This window comes from Pleurodeles waltl, chromosome 11, assembly GCF_031143425.1.
Source record: "Pleurodeles waltl isolate 20211129_DDA chromosome 11, aPleWal1.hap1.20221129, whole genome shotgun sequence".
Lineage (NCBI taxonomy): Eukaryota > Metazoa > Chordata > Amphibia > Caudata > Salamandridae > Pleurodeles > Pleurodeles waltl.
Genome location: NC_090450.1, coordinates 271878892 through 271905485, shown reverse-complemented (window position 1 = coordinate 271905485; position 26594 = coordinate 271878892). Strand labels below are relative to the sequence as shown.

The following is a 26594-nucleotide window of genomic DNA, read 5'->3' as shown; positions in this document are numbered from 1 at the left end:
ACAATTTAAAAGTATGATGTGTATAGAAATACACATTGTAAATGGTTTCTTGAAGTGCCTCCACCTTATAGTCTTTTATTTTTATTTAGCAAGGCGAAGTGAGGTTAAAATGTTTGAAAGCACTCCAGAGCCTATACACTAACAGAGAACTGTTTCCTAAGCTGGAGCTTTTTACTAACCGATTCAAGGTAAGCTAAAGAATGATACAATAACGTTAGGCTGTTATTTTTAAGGTTATTTTATTAGTGCCCCAGTAACTAAAACAAGAAGATTTTGGGGCTCAATTTGGAGTATGGTAAACTACACAACTGGAGTTTTTTTTAGTTTGAACGTGGTATTAAAATTTTGTATAACATATTCTTCCCAGTACTGCAGGCAAATCCCCAAAATCTAAAAGATGAATTTTCAGATATAGGTTACATTTGTTTATGTGAACAGAATAAGGAGAGACTGTGTGGTGGTTATTTTCCATTAAAAAATCACTTATTTTTTTGTAAGTAACTTATCATTGGGGAAATTTTCATACACAAAAATAAAGCTAGTGACTGTGGTCTTTAAGCCATTGATAGTTTGCAAGTTCTTTTTTGCCTGCTGCTTGTGGCATATGCTAATTTCGGCTTCAGCGTTTTTGTTTTTTTAGCTCTTCAAGAACAATTAAAGATGTTTTTCATATGTGATACTCCAAACTTGTTTCATTAAACTCAGAATTTATCTTTTTAAAGAACATTGGTGTGCTCTAAATCCGCAGACACCAAATATCTTATAGTATTGAATTCAGATGAGTTAGCAAGAATATACATGCCCCTAATAGAAACACATGCAATCTCCCTGGTTAGCCAACTTTCACCAATTAATGTAACTGCAAGAACTACTCATTCTCAGTCATCCTTTTCCTTCCAAGATCTTAAATCCACAGAGGAGTAGGAAAGCAACAGACATATAGGAACACATGGTACAACACAGCTCATTTCTTAAGAGCATGTAGATTTATCACCTGTTCAAACATAACCGAAAACATTGTGTTGCCCATTCTACTGAATACGTAAGAGGTGTAAGAAAGATATAAGAGGTAAGAGGTAAAAACTCTACTTGCTTCACAGAAACCCATAGGAAGACTGTATCTTCACTGCAAAAAATAATTCTGCTAAGTCACTCTTCACAGCCCCTGCGCCCTTGGTTTCTTTCAACCCAGGATTCTCCTCATACAAATTGTCACTAAGGAGTAAAAACATTGCAGACCTTCCAAAGTACCACGTAAGTCAGTTTCTAAAACCTGGTGAAAATGTTTAGCTATAAATAAGTGCAAACCCAACAAGCTTCTCACTGGATTGGAGTTTGGTGATGGCAGTGTGTAAGTTGATATTAATTAATGATTGCCTTTGTTATCAAACTGCTCATTTACCACTTGGATGAATTTGAATGTTGTGTAACATGTTGCATTTTTCTTCCAACAGGACCGCATTGTATCAATGACCCTTGATAAAGAGTATGACGTTGCTGTTGAAGCCATTCGATTGGTTACTCTCATTCTTCAGTGAGTTGTTTCATTCAGTCCTTAGAACCAAACTTATTTCTCAATGTGATGGGGGAAAAAGGTGGATCAGTCTATGATGCACAATAAAAGAAAATTCTTGCTCAAAGTATTCCGTAGGGAGGAAAAATTGGGGTCAGCAAAAATTCCATGGTACAAACTGTTTTATTAACTGTCCATCAGCCACTTTAGTTTACCAATTACCACAATTTTATGCAGCATATAGAGGCATCTTGTTGATAAATTAGTTTTCGAAAAGATGTATATTCATTAAATCATCACAATTAATCGTATGACGTTTACATTGGTGCAATTATATTGCACCTCCTGTTTGCTCAATATTATTTACTTTGTCGTTTAATAGTTGGTGTGCATTTCAACCCTTTTGTGGTGGCGTTTGGTAGCTATAGTATGGCAATAAACGGAACAAAGCCAGGCTTTACTACGTGTAACGTCTACAGAAATGTGATGGTTTGGTCACAATAACGACAGTGAACAGGCTTGGATAATCTAATGTTTTCATTGTGATAACATTCATGTAAAAATAATATATGTTGTAGTGGTATAACAATTCATGTTGCCAATGGAAATTGTTGGTTCCACATATCGTAATGTGTGTTCATCTGTATTCCGTTTTAGTGCATTATGTTTACTTGACTGTACACCGTAGGTCTTCCTTGGGAACCTGTACTTTAGCTGGGATATAAATGTTTGCAGCATTGAATCTCTTATACATTCAGATGCTGAAGAACCAATCATTTTGTAAATTGAGCCTTCTAGATGCTGCTGACTAGCTGGTTGCAAAGGACCTAATGTGGGCTTACCAAGCCCTTACAGGGGCTCTCTGCCCTCCCATTGCATACCATTGGTTGGCTTTATTGGCACTTTGCTGGCTTCTCATTTTATGGATTTACTTGTCCGAACTTGTCTGTCCCTCCTCTGAAGCATAGTTTCTTGGCCATCTCCGTGATAGAATGGCTTCTATCCTCCTCTCTACTTCCTGCATGGTAGTGTGGGATAATCTAAGAAAAACATATATTTCTTGAATGATTGTCAGGCAGAAACCTCTTCCATAACAAACTTGTAAAAAATGCCCTCGTAGAACCCAACACAAAGAAGGCTACAGTATCTGTGTGTGAAACTAGACATCCTTGAAGAACAAATGTCATTTAGTAGAGAAAAACTTCGTTCCAAATAAAATTTTGCTTTATAGCTGGGATGAAATTCAGCAATGATTTTTTTTTTTTTTTTGGCTTGACTGCAAAAAATAGTGGTGCTTCAGAGTATAAGGCTTTTGAAACATTTGCCAGATGGTCAGTGGACAGGAAAGACAAGATCATTGCGGAGTAAAAAAGGTTTACCTTCAACATAATCCCACCAGAAAGTGCACACCAGTATGGCATAATTACACAGCATGTGCCAGTCTGCCATAAAATAACAGAAGATGCATGTTTGACATTAAGCAGAGTAGAATCTACATTTCTGGCTGTGTTCTCCAAGTTTACTGCTAGTATCCACTCATTTAGTGCACTACGTTAGAATTAGGATTAATCATCAGGACTGTGGATAATTGCCTGTTCCTTGAGCAATTTATTACTCAGTTGTACCACATCAATAAAGGCATGTATGAACTAATTCGTTCTCTTATTGCACAGTCCTTGTATTCAGTTTAAAGAAGAGGTGTCCTTGTTAATTGTCCAAGATACAAACGGAGTTCTTTCCAATCAGAGTAAAGACCAAGAAACTGCATCATTTTACAGACCCTTTTTTAAACACTGGATGATTCAAATTATTTTTGTACTTCCTTGATTGGAACCTCTCTTGTGAAAGTGTTGACCTGTTTCGGCTGTCAGCATTTGATCCTTGGGGTATAACACGAGGAAGTGCTTAAAAAAAATATTTGTCGCTGGCTGTGCGTTGGTTTTTATTTTCATGTCCATTATTGTTCTTAAAAAATGTATTTCCATTTCTGCCAATCGAATTTGTTCCCAGTAAGACATTGATAAATAGTGGCTGCAGAGTTAGTCCCCATTCTGTGGAGATTAACTCTTAATTGCACAGTTAAGGATGCTTTCAGAATACAAAGCTTGCACCCTGCTAGTACCATGCAACATTTATTTGGGCCCTTATTAATAATTACATTGGCTGAAATGGTGAGCAAGATGCCTGCAATTATTTCCTTAATACAGTGTCTCCCCCTCAGAACTCATTGTTCTTTCCATGATAGCATACTTTGACTTTCCATGCAAGCCAAACAATCTATACCATTGTTTGGATTTTCCCTAAGCTTACCTCAACAGCAGAGAAGTTTCATTAAACCCATGCAGTGAAATGTTCTTAGTATAGTGAGAACACAAGACGTTGGAGGATTTAGGAAAACACATTTTAACTATAGTCATTCTTGTTCAGGTTTTTCTACTGAAACGTCTTCCATTTTCATTTGTAAAGTATAGTGCATCCCCTCAAACTATAAAAAGGGGCATGCAAACCTTTTTACATAGACCTGCAGTATATTCGATAATGGCAAGTCAACCATTGCTGATTTCAAGAGATATCTGTCCACGTAGAATGGGCACTTAGGAATCACTGCGTGCCTTTGCTAAGCAGTTACACTTACTCACCCCAAAACCATTAGTGGAGCTGGTCTGTCAAACTTGGTTGCTTAATAGCCGGCACTTGTTTTACTCCTTTCCCCAGACTTGCACATCTTTAGTACAATGAATGACCAGCATTATGTCTCCTTAATAATGAACGGAAATGAAGATCCCAATATGGAATAACAAAACTTGCTTAATTGTAGTCCTTGTTCTTCAACATGGATAGCTTAATTAAAATTAATATGCCTGACCCCCATTAAATCCAGGAGAATAGATATGCTATTGTGCTCAAGTGCTTTCATCTAACGTATTCTTCAAATGAAGTGACTGTCACATAGTGCACTACACGTGATAGGAGCAGGTGCCTGCTTTAAGTAACATTGGAAAATGTCTTGTGTGAGGCTCCTGCACTCCTGATAAAAGGAAGAAAGTAAACACTTTTAATCAGTGTTTTGGGTAAGCTTAATTCTGAATTTCAATATTTATTACTTAAGTGTAAATTTAATAAAGGTCTTTAGATAGCCATGTGTTTCATGTCATTTTAGGTTGCCCTTAAAAATGTTCCTGGATCTTTCCAATAAATGACAACATGGAGTGTTAATCCAGATACCTATATAAAAATGAGGTTGAAAGTATCTAACCTTTCAGTCTCCAGTGTTATTTATGAAAGTTATAATAGCACTCCAGACTTCCCTCAGAATTTGGTTAGTTGCTGCTGTTTACATCGTTAGCCATTTGTAGTAGTCTACAAAAATGAAAGTGCTAACCAAAAAAATATTTGAGATTCCTCAATTCGACAGTTGTGTAACTTAAGAAAGCATGTTTAAACATGAAAGATGCCAATTCAGGACCGCAATAGCCACAGGTAAGTCATAATTCCTGTCTGTATAAACTTTAAAAAAAGGATTCAAACTTGCAGTAGTTTATTAGAGGGAGGTGGTGGAAGAACTGAAATAAGCAATTTCTTTTGGTTCAGGTATTGATTTCTGACTTTTTCAGTGGAAGTGAAGAGGCCCTATCTAATGAAGACTGTGAGAATGTGTACCACTTAGTGTATTCTGCACACCGGCCTGTGGCTGTAGCCGCAGGGGAGTTTCTTCACAAAAAGTAAGTGAAAATGACTCATCTAAATTTGCTGCTTCTAGTCCTATTTGAACAGACTTCAGTGGTTAACAGTTCTTGTAAATGCTGTTTAGTATGGTCACATTTTCTTCTCACTGAGGTTGTGTCAGAGTTTTTCCATTTCAGCTGGAATATCTCATGCTTTTCTGCTACTTTCTTTAGAATTAGAATCTTTAGTATAGGATAGTAATGGGTCACATTGCATATAGTTGTTGTCAGCTATCCAACAAGAAGCAGAACTTTTGTAAATGTAGACCTTTATAGTTGTTAAGCACTAGTTGTTGGTGCATGTGCATCCACAGACAGTAATCAGTCTATTTTTAGACCAGAGTTCTTAAATAGGTTAAAATGAGTTAGTCTCCAGCATGGGCTTTTCTGTAGTATGCTGCTTTGCAATATCATCACAGTTTAGAGAGATGGAAAATCTTAAAATATGCGGATAAAGAAGTATTGGTTTCTAAGTAGTCTTTGGTTTGTGCTGAATGAATTTTTTTTTTTTTTTTTTACATGGTAATTTTCTGGTTTATACTTCTACCTACAGATTTCCAACCTCTAAATATCCCAGGTGCCACACTGGATCCCGAAACACATGACATAGCTCTCCTGGTAGCAGTGTGTTGACGCCATGGTGACATCATAGGTGCCGTATAGAGGATGCTTCAGTGCCATAACCTCTGTTCAGTTTCTGAGGTGATTTTTTCACCGCTCCAAAGCATTATTATACAATGAGACATCATCCATCCGAGGGAATCAATAACTCCCAAGTTTAACCCCTGCCTTGGGTGTGAAAACCATCAGAGCCACGTGATAACTGTTTATGGTGACAGCAACAACAAAGTAATGTAACGCTTGAACTAATCACTTTAGTTGCATTTCAGTCCCTTGTGTTTGTCCACCTTGCCATTCTAGAATAAGGCCTACCTTATGCAAATCAGTAACAACCCTGCTCCCTCTGGAAACTGTCAATCTCAAACTTCCAGACAAGGCCCCCTCCAGAAGAGATCACAAGCAGCCCCAGACTGATTTTGCCATACTTAGGTCTCATCAGTGTGGTATAGCTTGGATACTATGGCAGAATGATCATGGGGTCACGTATGATGAGCCCCAATCAGGGTGAATCAGTCTTAAGTTCGGTTTACAGAGGTCCTGGTTTGGCTGTCTGGGCTAACCTGTTCCTGTTGGTGCAGGGTCAAGACTAATTTGTACCTGGCTGGGTCCAAGCAGAGGCGGACATGGTGGGCAAAAGAACAATGGGTTGAATGCTACCCTGAATGATTGCCAGCATTCCTCCCATCACCTTATATGTCTCATGTCCAGTTCCCAGACACGATTTGTCCTCCAGTGACCTGGGCCTCTGGAAGAACCAAAAGGCAGTAAAGGAGAGGGTGGCCAAACTTTTTATGGACAGAGATGACTGCAATAGTAGGTGCCAATCCAGAGCTGGCACCAGATTCCATTCTGTCTCCTGCTTCTCTCCCTCAACTAGGTCCTCTAGTGACAAAAGGAAGACTCCTAAGTTGCATGTTTCTTCCAGGGGAGGTTGCAGACCTATGTTTTGATCTGGATCTCCAATGTCCCCTCCGGTTTCCTCGTCCGAATCATTAACCGGTGAAGATTCAGCCATGAGTCTCCTCCCAGCTCAGTCTTTTGGCACTGACCTTGACGCCACTGTCTCCAGCAGTGGCAGACGCAGTCTTATTGCCGACATCCCCAGAGGACCGGTCCCCTGATAACACAGTTGCATCCTTTACTGGTGCCCTAGGATGTCTTGGTACCCCACCCACTGGCTCATCCACTCAATCTGGCACTGAAAGACTCCAGGTCTACCTCCACCTCTACTGCTTCTACCACCTCCCCGTCCGCTCCAAGTAATCCTGGTGGTCCCAGTTAAATGCCAACCTGACAGAATGGAGGCCCAGCATCTTCTTGAAGAGCAGTATAGATTGGGTTGTGGTGATCACCAATAATACTGGGATATGATACATGATCTATGTGGCATGGACTCAGAGTTTAGCCTCTCTGATGGCTCACAAGATGAAGGCCATCTTCTCCTTCCTTTGGAGATCTTTTGGCCCCACAGGATGCAAATGGGATTGACATATCTCCGGATATAGAGAGAGACCTTCCCAGGCCCTGCCCCAGCAAAGATGGGATCATTTCCTTCAATCCTAAAAATAGCTGCTCAAATGTTGTATTTACCCTTTCCTTGGTTGAAATTAGGACAGACATCCTAACTTAAGTTCTCTAGTCAGTGACAACTTCCTCAACACTGCTACTGCCATTCAGTAGAGCTCTGCTGCAGTTGGTTAAAGAGACAAGGGCAAAACCAACTGCAGCCCCTGCTGTCAACTGAGCAACACATACGTGCTACAAGCTGGTACCTGGGTCCTCAGTGTTCCTCTTGGTCCACCTTCCACAGAAAATTTGATTGTGCAACTCTCCTTTACAACTAAGCTAATCCCAGGGACCATCCCTACCCATCCACCAGCTAGAGACTAAAAGAAATTGGAAAAGAGTAGGCATTAGGGTCTTCTTTTAAGGCTGCTTGACATTGTTTTCTCTCAATACTGCATGCCTACTAGACTATTACTACCATGCTCTATGGGACAAGGCTACCATGGTCTTGCCCAGTATGCCTGACCATCTTGCGATCATTTCGCTGAGGTGATTCAGAATGCTCACACTACTTCCAAGCGAATAATTAAAATGAGGTTGAATTCTGGCAATATTGTAGCAAGGACAATGGGGGTCATTGGTGGCTCTTCAGTCGTGCTTGGCTGGGCTCAACTGGAGTTTCAGTGGACATACCGAAATCCCTACTAGGTATATGCCATTTGCTGGGCATAGTTTTGGGGACCAGATGGATGCAGGCTTTAAGGCCAGAAGAGCAACAGTCAGATCCCTGGGATTGCAGTCCTCCTCTAAGGACTTTCATCCCTTTTGAAGTTGTAAAAGCAGTGTCAGCCAGGTCAGCTGTGTCAGCATCAGCAAAACCCCTTTCTGTGCCAGTATAAAGACATAGGTAATGTCAGAGCCTGCCGTACCCAGCATCCCACCAACCACCCACCCACCCACCCCAAGTAGTCTCTTCAGCAGGATGATTACCTGAGCATACTACAGCCGGAGGTGGCAGCCTTGCTACAGAAAGAAGGAAGAGTTACTTTTCATGCTAAAGAAATTAGCACAGTGTGGTGTCTTGACATTGAGAATGTGTACTTGCCTATATAGATCCTGCAGGTGCCCAGGACGTACTTGTGCTTCAAAGTGGTGGGTCCACTTGTTACCAGTTTGCAGTTCTCCTTTTTGGGCTTACATCAGCAACACAAATCTTAAAGGTGATGGCAGTGGATGAGGCCCATCTCAGAAGGTCAGTGATGCCAGTATTGCCGTTTGTGGATGAATGGCTGCTCAAACTGAATTATTGCAGAGGGAATCACATCACTTGCAGCAAACAGAAGCCCTACGGTTTGATCTGGGCTTTTCTGTCCATGTGCCTAAAGCTCACCTGCAGCCATTTCAACGCCTCCTGTGCATGGGGCTAGTAGTGGATACAACATCCAAGTCTTCCCTCCTCCCCAGAGGATCCTGGAAATTCAGGATTAGTTTTTCAGGCAGTGGAATTTGAACCTTGTTATTACCTTACGGGTGCTTGGTTTGATCCCCTCCACACTTGCTGCAGTTGCTAACAGCGAAAACCGATTTTGCTGGTGGTTGTGACTTCGGTGAGACACAAGTGAGGTGCAGGACTTAAGTGTTCTTCCACTGTTTACATAATTCTTTCCGTTTAGACTTGTCCTGGAAAATAAAGCAACTTTCCAGCCAAAGGTGATGATCCTCTTCCATATGGATCAGTCTATCACCTTGCCCACCTTTAATCCCCACTCTATCCAAAAGAGGAGAACGTTTACGTAAGCTGCAATATACAGTGGAAAAGTGCTTCGCCCCAGAGGAGGGCTGAATGTGTATATCTATAAAGGGGTCTACATCTTACCCAAAATAAGTGACATTAATCACCCTTCAGAAGGCTGTCCAGTCCTTGTTAAGGCTAGCGATTTGAAGAGACTCCACAGCACTCTCCTTAATCTTTAAGCCATGGGCTTTTGTATAAGCCGCCCTTGCCTCCCTGTTGGGGGCATCATCTCTGGGTTAACTAAGTAGGATCGTGTGTAGATTATAGAGGGTTTTTGTGCAAGCTGAAACAAACTAGCCCAAGGAACAAGATTTAGCTGTGCCCATGTCAATGTAATACCTGAATAGGCAGCCATAATCTGTGAAGCATTAGCTCCCTCATCCAAATATGTTGAAACTTCAACCTGATTACTGTGATGCACCGTATTCATCAGATCAGACCTATCCACTTTCTCCCACTAAACCGTGAATCAATTTTTCTGGAAAAGATAAGCCTAAATCCCACCCTCGAATGTGCCAAACCTCCACTCTCCATTATCTTCCAACACACCTGGGCATGGTCGCTGAAACCAGTAAATGCAACCTTGAAATCAGCCACTCTAGCGCCTAGAAGTTCTATATATATAGCACAATCTATTGTAAAAGTGCAGTGAGGGCCCATAAAAGTCGTGGCCAACCCCCTCTCCCCACCCCCCCATAGACTCTTTGACCTTATTCAACATCAGGAAGTTAGACTTTACCACGAGGGATTTGAGGGCGCTACCAGGGGCGTCATGTAAACTGTCCTTTGGCTGATGATTTTTATTATTGTTAACCAAGGTTTCTTTTATTATGGATGTGTGGTTCCTGTATGTTTGTTTATTCTTTTATGCAGCTGAAATGCTGCAAATAAAGATGTTTCTGATTCTGAGTAAACAGTGTTTGGTGTGGGTAGCAACAATTTCTCCAAAATGATCCGCAGATCATTTAATGCCTGGTGAAAACCCACAAGGTGTATATTGGACTCTGAACCCACTGCTCAGTTAAGGATATGTGCGTTTAACTCTTACAATCAACTTCATCGCTACGTATGCATGTTCACAAAAAAATTCCACTATTAAACCCCTGAACCCTGTAGTTTAAATCCAAAACCCCACAACCTATGGTGGCATCTGACTCTAAGCCAAATTTGTCTAGGCCAGTACTCAAAATCTTTGACTCCAACACTGTACCAATATACCCTTGCCCAGCCCATTCCTCCACCCCCTCTCCCCAGAACAAATAAGCCTTTTTAGGGATATTCCTGGCACCTGGTGTATCAGCAGTGTCATGCCCACACAACAGGCCTCTCATCCTTCCCCAGGTCTGGGTTGTGGGCCCAGTGGAAAATGACCAGGCCCTTCATGTGTAGCATACATCCCAAACCAGTGTCCTTCTGGCCATAACTTCTAAACCTCTTTATTGCGCCCTTACTGGCATACAGCCATCTTTTAGAAATCTGTGTCAGCCACTTCTTACAGGGGTGACGGAACATCACATCTGACAGTTGGGTCCTTTAGATTGTCCAACTGGGTTGCGCCCTGCCATTCCTTTTCAACCTATTGCACCTGCCACCTTGCTTGAAGTAATTTTGTGACCTCCATATAGTTGCTTTGCATTAGGCGGTGAAGGCCCTTTTGGCCAACAAGGAGACATGCAAAGCTCCTGCAATACCACTATAGTTACACAGTACTTATACACAATAAACGACAATACTCAGTGTTACCAAAAATAAAGGTACTTTATTTTAATGACACAAGGCCAAAAATATCTTCGAGGCAACACTCCTTCTGGAGGTAAGTATTATACACAATATATACACTTGTAACCAAAATCAGGCAAGTAAACAGTCATAGAATAGTGCAAACAGTAAAAAAAAAAAATACAATGGATTGCAATGGGCCTAGGGGCAACACAAACATATACTAAAATAGTGGAATATGAATGCCGAATTCCCCCCGTGCAACTGTAGTGTAGAGGAGCTCTGGGAGTGTAGGAAAACACCAAAGGTAAGTAAAGTACCCCACCCCAGAGCCCAGGAAAGCAGCAGTAAAGTACAGCAAGTTTTCTCAGGACACACAAGTCGTGATAAAGGATTATGCAAGAACCAAGCAAGACTGTAAGCAACAAACAATGGATTCCTGGACCAGGAGACCAAATCCAGAAGTTGAAGAGTCCAGGAAGGACAGGAGCCCCTGCCAACCGAGAGTAAGTTGCAAAAGTGGATTCTCCGGTCAGAAGAAAAGTACAGAGGTGCACCACAGAAAATGGCTGCAGGTTCCTGCTTGGTGCAGGAGATGTCCCACATCGAGTTGTTGGATGTACGCCGTTTGTGCCTTAGAGGAGCTGCCTGGACCCAGGAGGGCCTGGGGGGGGTTTCACTCGGACTGAGGGGGCTCCCAGCACTCTAGAGAGCCCTCAGAAGACCAGGCAGCACCCACGGGAGTCCCAGAACGCGGCGACAAAGATGATGCAAAGTGCGATCGTTGCAGCACTACACTGGAGGGTCCCACGCCGCCGAAGAACAACCCAGAGACTTGTGCGTCGCAGGATGAAGTGCTAGGGACCTGGGCTATGCTGTGCACAAAGAACTTTTGGAAGAAGTGCATAGAAGTCCAAGGAGCTGCAGAAGATGCTGTGCACAGGGGTACTGTCAGAGCATGGGGAGGCAAGCTCTTACTTCCACCAAATTTGGACAGCTGGACCTTTGGGCAGTCTGGGTCACTTTGGTCCACCACCAGTGTTCCAGGGAGCACGCTTGTGGTCAGGAGAGGAGTCCGAGAGTACCGGTTGTCGCAGAAGGGTGGCTGCTGAAGCAGGGAAGTGACTCCATCACTCCATGGGAGATTCCTTCATTTTTTCTGGTGCAGGGAGAAGACTGGCAGTCCTCGGAGCGTGCACACCTTGGAAACTTTTGCAAATGCTGGCTGGAGCTGAAGTTGCAGGTCACAGGAGTCATCCTGAATACTTTGTTGCAGTTACAGCGGTTTCTGGAGCGGTCTGCGGTTTATCCGATGTTCAGAAGCTGAAGCAGAGGATTCCTGGAGGAATCTTGCAAACCGAATATGACTAAACATCCAGAGGGGAGACCCCAAATAGCCCTAAGAGGGGGTCTGGCTGCCTACCCAGGTATGCACTGGCCACTCGGGTCTCCAAAGGGTTCCCTACACCTTGGAATCCAAGATGGCTAGTGCCAGGGAGACACTGGAGGAACTCTGGGCACCACCCCTGGGGTGGTGATGGACAGGGGAGTGGTCACTTCCCTTTCCTTCGTCCAGTTTCGCCCCAGAGCAGGGACTGCGGGTCCCTGAACCAGTGTAGACTGGATTATGCAAGGAAGGCACCGTTTGTGCCCTTCACAGCATTTCCTGAGGCTCTGGGAGGCTACATCTCCCATGCCTGTAACACCTATTCCCAATGGGAGAGGTTATAACACCCCTCTTCTAAATGAAATCCATTGTTCTGTCTTCCTGGGATTGAGCTGTCCAATCCCCAGGAGAGCAGAAACCTGTCTGAGGTGGCAGCAGCTGGGGCTGCAGTGGAAACCTCAGAGAGCTGGTTTGGCAGTACTGGGGGTACATGGTGGAGCCCCCAGGGTGCATGGGACTGGCCCCCCAATACCATATTTGGATTGGGGGGAGGTCAATTCCATGATCTTAGACACCTCACATGGCCATATTCGGAGTTACCATTGGGAAGGTACATATATGTATTGACATAAATGTAGTGCACGCTTATAATGGTGTCCGCGCACTCACGAAGTCCAGGGAATTGGTCCTGGACAACGTGGGCGCACCTTTGCTAGTGCAAGGGTGCCCTCACACATAGTAACTTTGCACCTATCCTTCAGTAAATGAAGGTTCGACATATAGGTGACTTATAAATAAACTTGGTGCAGTGTAAAATAGCTGTGAAATAGTGTGTGCACTATTTCGCTCCGGCTGCAGTCCTGAAGAAAGGTTTGTATGAGCTTCTTATGGGTGGCAAAAGAAATGCTGCAGCCCATAAGAATCTCCTGGAACCCCAATGCCCTGGGTACCTAGGTACCATATACTATGGACTTATTAGGGGGGGGTCCATTGTGCCAATTGAAATTGGAATCTGGCATCATTAAACAATAGTGACAACTTTGGTAAGTAGAGAGCGCATAAGCACTGGAGTTCTGGTTAGCAGAACTTCAGTGACACAGTTAAGCATACTTGACAGCACATATAGGCCACATACTGAGTCCTGGGATCCTGGCTAGCAGGATCCCAGTGAGACAGGCAAAACACACTGACAAACCTGCAGAAATTGTTGGATAACATGGCAAGAAAGATGGTACTCTGTGCTCCTCTACATCCTATTGATCCTTCCAAAAGACATTCAGCCCCTCTGGATCCATACAAAGAGGTCCTCGGTCCACCACTGCATTCTGACCGTGGTTGGCATGGAGCAACCGGTTCAGATGCCTCGCCCTCCGGCTTGGTGTGGCAACACCGAGCCGAAGCCTTAGGCATCGGGCACTTTGGCCCTGGACCACCTCTCGGTGCCGAGCCAACCATTGCCCTTTACGTCTGTGGCCTTGATGCCAAGCGGAGCTTCTTTGCCAAAACTGAACCCTGAGTCGGATCCAAAATCCTCAGAGTTTCAGGTCCGATTCCAACAGAATAATGGGCCCGTTCTCCGTAGACTTCAAGACCATCTGGATGCTAAACAAAAGGGACTCCACATCCAGCCTCACACCTGACATATCCTCACCAAAGCTTCAGTTCCGATGAGGCTCTGGACATACTGGTTCCACCAAAACATTGGAAAAAAGTGGACAAGGCCACCAATCCTTTGCCTCTTATTCCATCCTCTCCACTACAAATTTCACCTTCGCCCCCATAGACTATAGAAGACCCATTAGACATTTCACCTCAAGGGTCTCCACACTCTGATACTGCTGAGTATTGTGAGGAACACAACATGTTTGGGACATCACCACAGGATGACCGTGAGATACCTATGACACTCCTCCTCTAGGAGACACAGATCCGGATTTATATTCTGCTCACCCCTCCCCTCCACGTGACACATCTTATGAGAAAGATATAGCTAGAGCTGCTGGTTTACACAACTTAAAACTACACAGAGAGCCATTAGAAGAGGCCTTCCTTTTTGTGGCGCTCTCCACCACTTCTATGGCCACACACTATCTCCCTATGTTAAATGGCATGCTTCCACACACAGTGGACATATTTAAAGATCCTGTTAGAGTTATAACACTGAGTAGACAAACAATAGAACCCCCCCCCCTCGTGATTCCATCTACATCAAGGGCCAGTTACCACTAGACTCCCTCGTCCGAAGCAGTGCCCACGAACGTCCCAACTTGAAAGCAAACAGATTCCCCGCACCCTTATAAGGCATGCAAGCATATTGATGCTGTGGCTTAGAGTTGCGGCACAAGCCGCCAGTCATTGGCACATCGCCAGCTCACAGGGCCTTCTGGCAATTGTGTTGCTGTCTTTTTCCCCACAACCAGATTTAGTTGCAGAGAGGGCGCTTCACACATTAGATGTTAAAAGGTCCATACATTCTACATTGATAAAATAAACTGTCAGAAAAACGAAACCACTATTTGTTGTTTTTTCCCCACCCCATAAAGGAATGCCTACGTCCTAATCAGATATGGCCAGATGGATAGTTGAGTGCATTCAAACATGTTAAGCTAAAGCCAAAAAAAATTTACCTACACCTCCTAGAGCACACCACTCAGAAAAAATGGTGAATCCATGGCTTTCCTAGAAAACAGTCCAATAACTGACAATTACAAAGCAGGTACATGGTCTGTAATGCATGTCATTAAGCCAACCTAGGTCAGTTGGTGCTATGTACATTTTTCCCAAACAACTGCAACACTCACAGGTTAGCCATTACGTATGAGGAGAACTGCTTTGCAGTCTATGCAAAGCATTTGTATCTACATCCATAAATGCCTCGAACGGAATGTTACCCTGTCAGCATCTGTTCGTTGCATCTAGTGTTGTATATTCACATACACCCACCCTCCTCCCGGGACACTTGTGGCCATTGCAGTTTTACATTCTATTCACATGAACCTCTCATTACTTTCACTTCCTCTCCTCTCCATTCTCACCTGCCTTCAGGAAAGAATCTAGCAGTGGAGTCGATGACCATGTGCATTATCACCAATAGGAGTCACTCTACCTCATAACTCAAAAGACTTCTTCAAAGAAAAACAACTTGCACACATCTGGACCCAACACTAGATGGTAGGAGTATGCAAAACATGTGAATCTACAGCACTACATGTCACAAACAGATGCTTAAAGGGTAAGTAACCTATTCGGGCTCTGTCCTTTAGGCTGTCACTTCAGAAAGAAATACAGATAGAAAGCTACGAAGAGTGGAACGGTCATTATTTTGCACTTTTTTGAAAATGTATTTACATTTGCAAAGGTGAGAGAGATCATACTTCCAAGGTCTCGGACGGAGCTTCAGCAATACTGTGTTGCATTCTTATTCAATCTTAAATGCTTGTTTGAGGAGCATCAAAGGCTGTGGTATATTTTGGTAGTATAAGGAAACATTTTCCTTCTATTAAGATGGGTGGTGACTTTATGATGTCTTACGCTTAGTGGTTAGACAAAGCTGAGAACTTGAGTCTCATAGGAGAGATTCCTTAACAGGTCATATATGTTACACAGACATGGAGTCACATGTGGTGGGGAGTGCTGGTGCCCTCAAGAGGCTGTGATGGAAGTCAAAAGAAGTAGCTGCTTCTGAACTTGTTTGGCCCAAGGGGCCATATAGAGCAAACTTTGAGTGCCTATTTGGAGATTAAATGACAATACGTAACCTTAAGAATAGCATATTTCTTGCACACAGTAAGGCCTGACTGGGGATCCCATTAATGTAAAATATGCATTCCAAGTTGGGTCAAAGAAATCACTGATTTAAATCGAGGCTTAACACGTGGTAAAAGGAAACCTAAGGCAATGAAGTAAAGAAAAATATGGAGTCTTAAGTACTTTAGAGTACAATCGGAATAAAGAAAAGCAAATCATAAATATGCTTACAATGAAGAAGGATGCTAGAAAGGAGTAACTGAATAGTAATTTATCCCTGCCCAGGCGCCTTCTTCCTGCTAAGCTTTCGAACCCTAAAACTTCACATCACAGTCCCATAACTGAACGCTGCTAATATCTTTGATTAGTAAATCTGAAGCACAGCTCTTACGGGTTGAGAGGAGTTTTGATGTTTTTGGAGGTCTAGGTTCTGATCCTGGCTTGACACATGACAAAATATTGTGTGATTTGGAGCAAATGACTAACTCCTGGAGCCTCAGATTGTAAATTGGTGATGCATAATTTATGACATAATACATAAGTGTGATGCGTAGTAGTGTTAAAATTGCTCACTTCTGCCCATCACATGGTTTCTGTAAGCAGATTCAGCAGCAGTACAATTTGTGTCCTAGATTCTCTTGCTGAAGTAAAACAAGCATTAGCAAAGCAAATAGGTCTCGCTTATGCAAGAGCTACTGGATTTGGCAATAAGTTTTAGTCATGTTGTGCACCTCTGTGGCTGCTGTGTTACTGGGGCGGGGTAGAGTGGAGTGGGAGGAGAGTGTGGTAAATTGGAGTGGGTGTGGATTGGGAGAGATTGGATTGGGAGAGATTGGAGTGGGTGTGGATTGGGAGAGATTGGAGTGGGTGTGGATTGGGAGAGATTGGAGTGGGTGTGGATTGGGAGAGTGAGAGTGAGTGTGAGTGTGGGAGAGTGGAGAGGGTGGGGAAGAGGGGTGGGTTGAGTTGGAGTTGGGTGGATGGGTTGGTTTGGGGTGGGATGGATGGGTGTAGATTGGATTGCACTACAGTAGATTAAAGTGGGGTAGATTGGAGTGGCGTAGGGAAGATTGGGATATATTTGTGTACGGTGGGGTGGCGTGGAGAGGCGTGGAGCGGATTAGTGAGGAGGGCAGTAGATTGGAGTGGGGTAGATTGAAGTGGGTAGATAGGTGTAGATTGAAATGAGATGTATTGGGGTAGATTGGTCTAGATTGGTGTGTGATGGACTGGGGTGCATTGGAGTAGATTGGAGTTTATAGGGGTAGGTTGGAGGGGTATGCTTGGCGTGAGGTGGATTGCTGGATTATAGTAGGATAGATTTAAAAGGAGTTGGTGTAAAATGGAGTAGTTTTGAGTGGGTTAGATCGGGGTAGTTTGGAGTAAGGTAATTTGGGGTAGATTTGGATGAGGTGGGGTAGATTTGGGTGGCGTGGGGTAGAGATTGGCTGAGTTGGAGATTGTCTGGATTGGCATGGGGTAGCGATTGGCTGGATTGGTGTGGGGTAGCGATTGGCATGAGGTAGCAATTGGCTGGATTGGAGTGGGGTAGCGTGGGGCAAACAAGGGTAGAATGGGGTATATTGGAGTTAAGTAGACAGAATTGGGGTGAAGTCGAATAGATTGAAATGGAGTGGGTTAGATTGCTGTAGATTGGAGTGTGGTGGATTGAAGCGGGGTAGATGTGAGCAGAAGAGCATGGAGTGGCATAGAATGGCGTAGTGTGGAGTATGCATGGAGTGGTTGAGCACTTCTGTTAGACAACACATTTGACAATTACTTAAATTTCCATAAAAATTCAGTTTTTACTGTGCACACACAATAATCTTTGCAAATGTTATCTCCTAGTGTATTGATATTTTGATTTATTCAAATATTTGTTACCACCACAGTTCAGATATACAAAAAGTACTAATTTGGACACATTCTGAAACATCAGCACAGTTCATTTAATTTTTTTGTTGTGTGCTAGAAAAAACATCCTACACCCTCTACTCTCACATTAGTAATTATTAGGATTGCTACACAAATTCTCTCTTTCAAGACCGAGAAATAAAAATAAACACAAAGCTTCTTCAGAGGACATTGCATGCTGACACTTGATCTCTGTCTTTGAGTGCACGAAAATTTGAGGAGATAAGAACAAGATTTAATGGCTTGCTTACTGAAAGCGAGTTTGTAGAAGAATACAGTGAACAAAGGAGGAAATAACTGAAGCTGGAAAGCCTAAACCAAATAAAGCCAGCAAATAGAAAGCAAGAAAATGTGACTTGCAGACCACAAAGCCAATTATTAGCAATGGACAGGATGAATTCCCAGGAAAGCTTTCAGAATGCCCACAAGGAGTCCTACGCAAACCAGACAGCTGTGCACCCTACTCCTTATTGCTAGGTTTGCATTGCATCAAATACCTAAAATAAAATGGATTGTTAGCCATAATCAGTGTATTTTTTATTTAAGATATACTATAGTTCATTTAGTCCATTTCGATGCTTAAAAAAAGCTCTCTTAAAAATCTTGTGCAAAGTATCCAACTTCCAGTTTCAAACCACGATTCAAGCAATTGTATTGTTTATAGTCTTTGATTCACTTTTAGGTCCAGATGCTGACTGCTTTAGCTCTTTGGGTGACCCCATGCTACCAGTACTTGAAGTAGAGGCTTTTTATGGCATGGGTAAAGTGGGCAATATCCTATGACCCCCCTCCTTCCAAGGGGCCCCCTCTAAAAGTGAACATTCTCTCTGTTTGGCCTTGGTTTTCAATTACTCTCTCTAAACTGCCTCGCTTACCTCCACCCCTAACTCAGTCTCTCTACCCTGTCTCATTTAATTGCGGTCCTGGGAAAGACCTATTTCAACTGTTGTTTTGCCTTGTTAACGTCTAACATCTGATAGAGACCTGTAGTTGCAGATTCCTTACCTTAGAATCATCCCCCAGGTGACAGACTGGATCTGAAGATTTTTTCTTAGAGCAATACCCTTGCGCGTTGGGAAGTGGTGTCATTCGACTCCGCGGGATTGTTGGCATCGTAGTTGCCGTGATGATGTTGGGAGTAGTACTTAGCTGGTGCCTCAGCGCCAGTTCTTTTCTTTCTGCGCCACGCCCTGATCCGGAGAGAGCTACTGTGGTCTCTTTTTGACTAATTTCGACCCTTTTGTCGAGTTTTTGGGTACGTTTTTTTTGGTGCATCGAGGATGTCCCCGAAGACCGGTTTCAAACAGTGCAAGTACGGTCACCACATGTCAGTGACAGATCCGCATCAGGTCTGTTTGTGGTGTCTGGAGTGCAACCACAACCCAAAGTCGTGCTCCAAGTGCCGGGCCATGCACCCTAAGGCCTTGAGAGAGCGGTCCCACAAGCTTCTGGTGGCCCAAGACTCGACTCCGCTTAGGTCATGGTCTCGCTCGAGAGGAAGGTCTTGAGTCCGCTCTCTGAGCCACCACCATTCTTCTTTCTCAAAGTCTTCAGGTAAAGGTAAAAAGAAGAAATCCCATCACCCTTCGACTACACCCCGTCACTCGGCTGATGAGACGTGGGAGGAGCGTCAACACTCGAAGCCTCTGTCTTCAGGGCCTGCGTCTGGGTCCATTGTGCGATTCCCAGAGTTTCCGGGAGCCACAGCGACCCCTGCCCAATTTAATGAGTTTTATGAGGCTATGCACCTCATTTTTGTAAAGGCCGACTCAAGATACGGTGCCTTCGGACCCAAGGGGTGCGGTTGGGGGGCCTTTGGGTTCCGAGCCGGTGACATTGGCTCCGACCATTGAGGTCCCTTCCAGATCTGCTCTTGGAAATGCACCGACACTGGTCGTACCATTAAGACCTTCCCCGGTGCTGGTTTGATTGTCAACGCTCCCTATGTTGGTGGTGCTCCCAACGTCAACCCCATGCCCCTCCCTGACGACTCTGAGTCAGAATGGCATTGGCTGACGCTTCTGTCTTCAATGGGGCCTATTCACCCCAGGTTGGATTTTGACCCTTTTTCTTATGGGTCTGAATTCCAGGAAGGATCGGAAGGGTCCCTGGACCCTTATGAAAACCAGAATGACCCTAATTTGGAGTGGGCACAGGAGTTGGGCGAAGACAGTGGCCTGGACACTTCTCCAGATGCTGGCATGCAGTCTTCTCCTACCGTGGCTATGGCGGAGGGAGCGACTTATTCTGTGGTGGTCAGAAGAGCGGCTGAGGTCCTTGGCCTTGAGCTGCCTACTGTTCAGGTCAGGTCAAATCTCCTGACAGAGGTGCTTCAGCCAAGGGCTTCCACATCTGAGCCCCTTCTATGATTCAATGCAGCCCTCACCGATGTCCTCTTGGGTACTTGGTCCAGACCAAACGCAGGGGCTACTGTGAACAGAACTATTGCACGCTGCCATCGGCCTGCTCCGAACAACCCTAAATTCCTGTCCCAACACCCTATGCCTAAGAGTCTTGTCATCCAGGCATCCTCTTCCTCTGGCGCATACCCTTCCGCACCCATGGATAGGAAATCAAAAAGGCTTGAACAATTTGTGAAGAAGTTTTCTTCAAGTCTTGCGCTGCAGTCCAACACTGCATGACTTTTGGGCCAGTATACCCACTCTCTTTGGGACATGGTTGTGCAGATTCTGCTGCAGATACTGGAGGAGGCCCGTGCTATCATCTCCCAAGCTGTCACTGATGGGAGAGATGCTGCAAAGTTCACAATCAGATGTGGGCTGGACATGACCAACTCTCTAGGTAGATCGGTTGCGGCGACGGTGGACTTGAGGCGCCACCCCTGGTTGCGTGCATCTGTTTTTTTGGGGGGGATGTCCAACAAAGTCTTATGGACATGCTCTTTAATGGCTCCTGTCTCTTTGGAGACAAGGCGGACTCCGCTTTGGAGAGGTTCAAGGACTCTCGGACTATGGCTCTGTCCCTCGGCCTTTCCTCTGCCCCTTGCCCCCAACAGTCCACCTTTTGCTCCTTTCATGGCCACGGATGGGTCTTCGTCGCATCCCCATCCCAGCCACTGTGCCATTCATGCTGTTCAGCCACTGTCTGGCCTGGGACGCGGAATCCTGCGTGAGACAGGGAACCAGAGGTCTAACCAGTCTATTTCCACATTCCCATCCTGCCTGCCTACAGACGTTAACTATGATACGTGGTAGGTCACAAGCACTTTCGATTTACCGTGCTCCCCTTCAGCCTTACCAGCGCCTCTCAGGTGTTCACAAGTGATGGCAGTGGTTGCAGCTCACCTGCGCAGGTCAGAGGTTTCAGTCTTCCCCTACTTCGACTGGCTGTTGAAGGCGGACTCGCCTGAGAAAGTAGTCTCCCATCTTCAGACTACGGCAAAACTCCTGCACACGCTGGAGTTCACTATAAACGTGACGAAGTCACACCTGATTCCCTCTCAGATGCTCCCTTTCATCGGAGCTGTTGCACACACAGTGCAGTTTTGTGCTTATCCTCCCGAGAAGTGAGTCCAAGATATTCAGGCTATGATTCCGATCTTTCAGCCTCTGTCTTGGGTTTTCATGGCCCCTGCATCCTGTTAGTGCCACATGCCAGGTGGCATATGCGGGCTCTGCAGTGGAACTTGAAGTTCCAGTGGGCGCAGCATCAGGGAAATCTCTCCGACTTCGTCCAGATCTCGCAAAAGACCTGCAGTGGTGGCTTTCGAATCTGCAGGGGGTCCACGGCAGATCCCTCTCTTCCCCAGCCAGATCTATCCATAATGACAGATGCGTCACTTCTGGGATGGGGTGGCCACATGGGAGAGGCAGAGATCAGAGGAATCTGGTCTCCAGCGGAGCCTGGCTTCCTTATCAGTGTTCTGGAACTCCGGGTGATCAGGCTTGCTTTGAAAGCAGTTCTTCCCTCTCGTGTTTATGGACAACACTACCGCCAGGTGGTGTAGCATCAAACAGGGCGGAATGGGGTCCTGGACCCTCTGTCAGGAGGCACCATACCTCTGTACATGGCTGGAACATCAGGACATTACCCTGGTGGTTCAATATCTGGCAGGCTCTCAACTCCAGAGCAGACACACTCAGCCGTCTATACATAGCCGATCACGAATGGCGTCTCCATCTGGAGGTGGCACAAGGTCTCTTTTCAGCAGTGTGGAGATCCTTGGTTAGATCTGTTCGCCTCTGCAGAGAACGGGCAATGTCAGCTGTTTTGTGCGTTGGAGTTTCGAAGGCGGCACTTCCTCTGAGATGCTTTTTGTCTCGAGTGGAATTCCGCCCCCCTTTCCGCCTATACTGCTTCTGCCCAGGGTTCTCAAGAAGATCAGGAACGACCGGGCCCAAGTTATCTTGGTGGCTCCGGACCAGGCACTGAGAGTATGGTATCCAGAGCTATTGAGCATGGCCATCAATCCTCCACTCAGACTGCCTCTTCAGGAGGATCTTCTGTCGCAGCAGCAGGGGACGGTTCTCCACCAGAATTTGTCTAGTCTCCACCTCCTTGCGTGGAGCTTGAGCAGGGGCAGTTGACAGCTTTTGACCTTCTTCCTGAAGTCTGTAATATTAGCCTGCCAGCCAGACGTCCCTCCAAAACGGTGTACACCTGTAGTTGGAACAAATTTGTGGTATAGTGTACCAACAAATCTGTTGATTCCCCTTTCTGCATCTCTATCTGAGGTTCTACTGTTCATCCTCTCATGACCAGCACAGCTCTGCTTTGAGCACCCTTAAAGGCTGCCTGTCTGCCATCCCAACCTTCCTTAGATTGCCAGATCAACCATCCTTGTTCAAATCTCCCATTGTTGGGAGGTTTCTTAAGGGACTCGCTCACATGTTCCCTCCTACCCCGTTCATAATGCCGCAGTGGGATTTGAACCTGATACTTACATTCCTTATGTTTGCTCCTTTTAAGCCACTGCATAACTGTTCCTTGCTGCTCCTCACACTGAAAAATAATTTCCTCATTGCCATCACCTCTGCATGCAGAGTGAGTGAGCTTCAAGCTCTTTCTTTGAAGCCACTATTTCTATCTGTCCATCCTGAGAAAGTGGTGCTTCATATTAGAGTCTCCTTCCTTCCTAAAGTGGTTGCGTCATCATGTAGGCCAATCTATCTCTTAGCCTACTTTTTACGCACCCCACATCCTTCTCATGAGTAGGACAGACTCCACTGTCTGAATCCAAAAAGAGAGCTGGTGTTCTACCCCAATTGTACTAAAGATTCCTGGGTGGGCAATCACCTCTTTATAGGTTATGTAGGTGCAAAGAAAGGGTGGGCGGTGCATAAGCGGACCATCTCCCGGGTTGTCCTCTGCATCAAGATGTGCTACGCTTTGGCAAAGGGTTTGCATGCTCATTCCACCAGAGCTACTGCTGCAGCCAGAGTCCTGGCACGCAGAGTTCCCGTCCAGCATAGGACATCTGCCAGGCAGCAACATGGGTGTATCTGCACAAGTTCACAAAGCATTACTGCCTGGACAGGCTGGTCCGCACAGATGGGTACTTTGGGAATTTGGTCGTGAAGGACTTTTTAGTCTGATCTTGGTTCGCAGACACTGCTGAGGATGGTATTGCTTCGGTATCTATTCTAAGGTATGTAACTGCAACAAAAAGTCTCTATCAGATAAACAAGTTACTTATCTTTGGTAACAAATTGTATTTGCAGATTCCTTACTGACCCACCTATCCTTTTCGCTCTGCAGACTGATTTCTAGGGACAGGGATGCCCTCTCAGGGCCCTAGTTCTGGTGCACCAATGTGTTCTTCATTGGTCCTCACTACTGGCGTGGAAAGTAGTGAAAAACTTGTCAGCTCACCAAGGTGCCACCTATATACGACTGTGACGTCATCACAGCTACCATGACTCACACGGAGTCGACTGACACCACCTGATGTCGCGCAAGGGTACTGCTCGAAGAAAAATCTCCGATCCAGTCTGGCGCCTGAGGAAAATTCTGAGGCAAGGAATCTTTAACTAGAATATGTCTCTACCAGATAAATTGTTGCCGTAGGTAAGTAACTTGTTCATTAGCACAATTGATGTTTTTCTAGAATTACTGTTCCAACCCACGGGATGCCTTAACCCTAGTGGCACAGAATGGAAATCTGTTACTCACCTCGTTAGTTCTTTTTTAACCTCAGAATGATGTTTGCACAATTTGACCCGCTGGAATTCGAAGCTGGGAAAAATGTGATGGAGCAGAGATCGCTGTAGTGTAATCATCAGCCCACTGAGCCTCCAAGCTCTGAGTAGAAACAAAGATTTTCTTTACCAGGTTGTTGAAGATTTATTAGAACATTGGAATGTGGGGAGCTCCATTAAAAACAATGGAGAGTTCCAGGCTTTTAATGGCTGGTAGAGCTCGAAGCTCCAACATTCCAATGTTTTTGTTCGCAGCTATGGCTGTGAAAAAGGCTTCATGGAGCCCAAGGAGAATTCAGTCCCCTTGGCTCAGTGATTCCTTCGTTTCACTGTTTAGAACATCCTACTCTCTAGTGATAGAATGTTCTAATAGCCTTATAGCCCTTTGTATCTGGGCTATACCGCTATTAAAGTCCTGCTCCCTTGTTATAGGCCCTCGCTTTGGGCCTTTAACGCTGGACTTTAATGGCCAATATAGCCACCGGGCTATAATAGATGCCTCACAGCTAGGGGCAGCAAAAATACAGTGTTAAGTTTAAGAAAACATTCTGGTGCAATGAAGATAGTTTGTGGGTCGCGTGGTTGTTTTACCTGTACTCGTGCATCTCAAGAGCATTAATAGCTGGATGCAGATAGGATGGGTGTTTGAGAGCGTGATGTGAGGGACTTTTCTCCCAAGTTAGATTAGTCCAAGTAACCGGACCAGTTTAAGGAAGTTGCAAATGTTTTTTAATAAGGGAATATTCTGCAAAACACTTAAACCAAATATATAACTTTTAATTTTAAGTTGTTGGGTCCTTAAAATGTTACGTTTCTCAGTTGACATTGGCAAACAATTTCATCATGTTATGTCAAATGTACTATGTTAAAATGATGTATTCAACCATATTGATTATTGAAAATATTTTCTTTAGAATGTTTTACACAAATCTGTTAAGAATTGCTTGTCTTAAGTGTGCCTTTCCATTTGTGGGTCATGCCCTCATGTCTTTTGTTGGCAACATTGTATTTGAGGAATTAGTGCAGACCAGGTTAAGCTTCCTTCTGCCTTTGTTTTGCTAGTAGGCCAGGTCTTGTGGACAACCTCCCTTGCGCACGGGTGAAGGCTGTGCATGGCAGTGGCTGGATTAGCGCATAGTAATGAAAATTACTATATATTTAAATAAAAAAAAGCCATAGGAAGTCACTTAAACCAAAGGTTTACAGGGACGTTATAGTTAGGCTCGCATTTGAAACATAGGAAACCATGGAAATTCACCATTTACAGTTGGTTACCTCAAGTAACAATAACTCGTGCCCTAAGTTAACTATAACTTGCACCGTCGCCATGCACCAATTACCCCCCAAATTACGGCACTCATGACATCCTTGTTAATATCACTGATAATAGCAATGTAATATTTGCAGTAACATTTTTGACAAAGTGTGTGTGGCAGGGGCGCGAGTTAGTTACCTTAGGGCACAAGTACTTAATTTCCTACTTTTTATTTGTTTTTTTTTTTTCAGTAACTTGCTTTTCTGTCCTAGTTGACTTGAAAGTATAGTTGGGGGTTTCAGTATGCAGTGGATAATGCTTTGGTTGTTTTCCGCCTTAATTCATTTGATGGTCAGGTGTTTTGAGGAAGAAAATATTGCTCCATCCTGAGATTTCATTTATGCTCTTAAGTGATACATTATCGTCTGAGTTGGACCCATTCACAGTTTTTTTGCTTTAAAGTTTTCGATAAAATATAATTATACCTGGTTGAATGTATTTGTTAAAGTATATTTGTTTGGCATGCCTCTCTTTGTTCAATATTTGGAGTTAAATATAGTGAACTTAATTCCCATTTCATTGCACGGAGCATATCCCTTTTTTCAAGAACTGAGTTAGCTAGATCAAGAAAATTTTATAGTTCAGGGCGAAAGAAGCACAACGTTACGATTGTTGGTCTACATGTACTTTGATTCTCTTGTAAAGAATGAACCCTGAAAAGTGAAGAACAGGCTGTCTAGCACGTATTTGTATATACGTTTTTGAACCTTTCTTCAGGATTAGGTTTGGCACTCGATGAATGTGATCCATCTCTTCCAGATATTTTTATTTCCTCTTGGTCTCAAGTAATTTACATCCTATCCCTTTAATATAACATTTTATACCTTCAGCCAGCTTGGGAGAGAGCCAACAAAAGCTGTTCACTGGCAGTAACTATGATGGACTATTTTATTCCATTTCAGACTCTTTAGCAGGCATGACCCTTTGGCTGAAGAGGCGCTGGCGAAGCAGCGAGGAAGGAACAGCCCCAATGGGAACCTCATTAAGATGTTGGTGTTATTCTTTCTTGAGAGTGAGGTGAGTTGCATAAGTAAAAATGTTATGCTGTGAAGATGGAACACAAATCACACTACATACATAATGTGGATTACAGTAAGCCAAAATAATATATTTGAACAAGACCTGCAGTATGCTAAGACTTAAATGGTCCTACAGTGAGAGCTGCTGTTGATCATTGGATAGACACATTCATCT

The 26594-nt window shown here is 44.3% G+C and overlaps 1 protein-coding gene across 5 annotated transcripts in view; it reads left to right on the top strand.

Moving 5' to 3' along the window:
• Positions 1-26594, top strand: part of STAG1 (STAG1 cohesin complex component) — a 995019-nt gene that overhangs the window by 438244 nt on the left and 530181 nt on the right. For all 5 annotated transcript variants that reach the window (XM_069213542.1, XM_069213540.1, XM_069213544.1 and 2 more), the window contains 4 exons: positions 90-188; positions 1455-1534; positions 5128-5235; positions 26303-26417. In XM_069213542.1, the coding sequence (XP_069069643.1) occupies positions 90-188; positions 1455-1534; positions 5128-5235; positions 26303-26417 (402 nt within the window). The remainder of the gene's footprint in view (positions 1-89; positions 189-1454; positions 1535-5127; positions 5236-26302; positions 26418-26594) is intronic.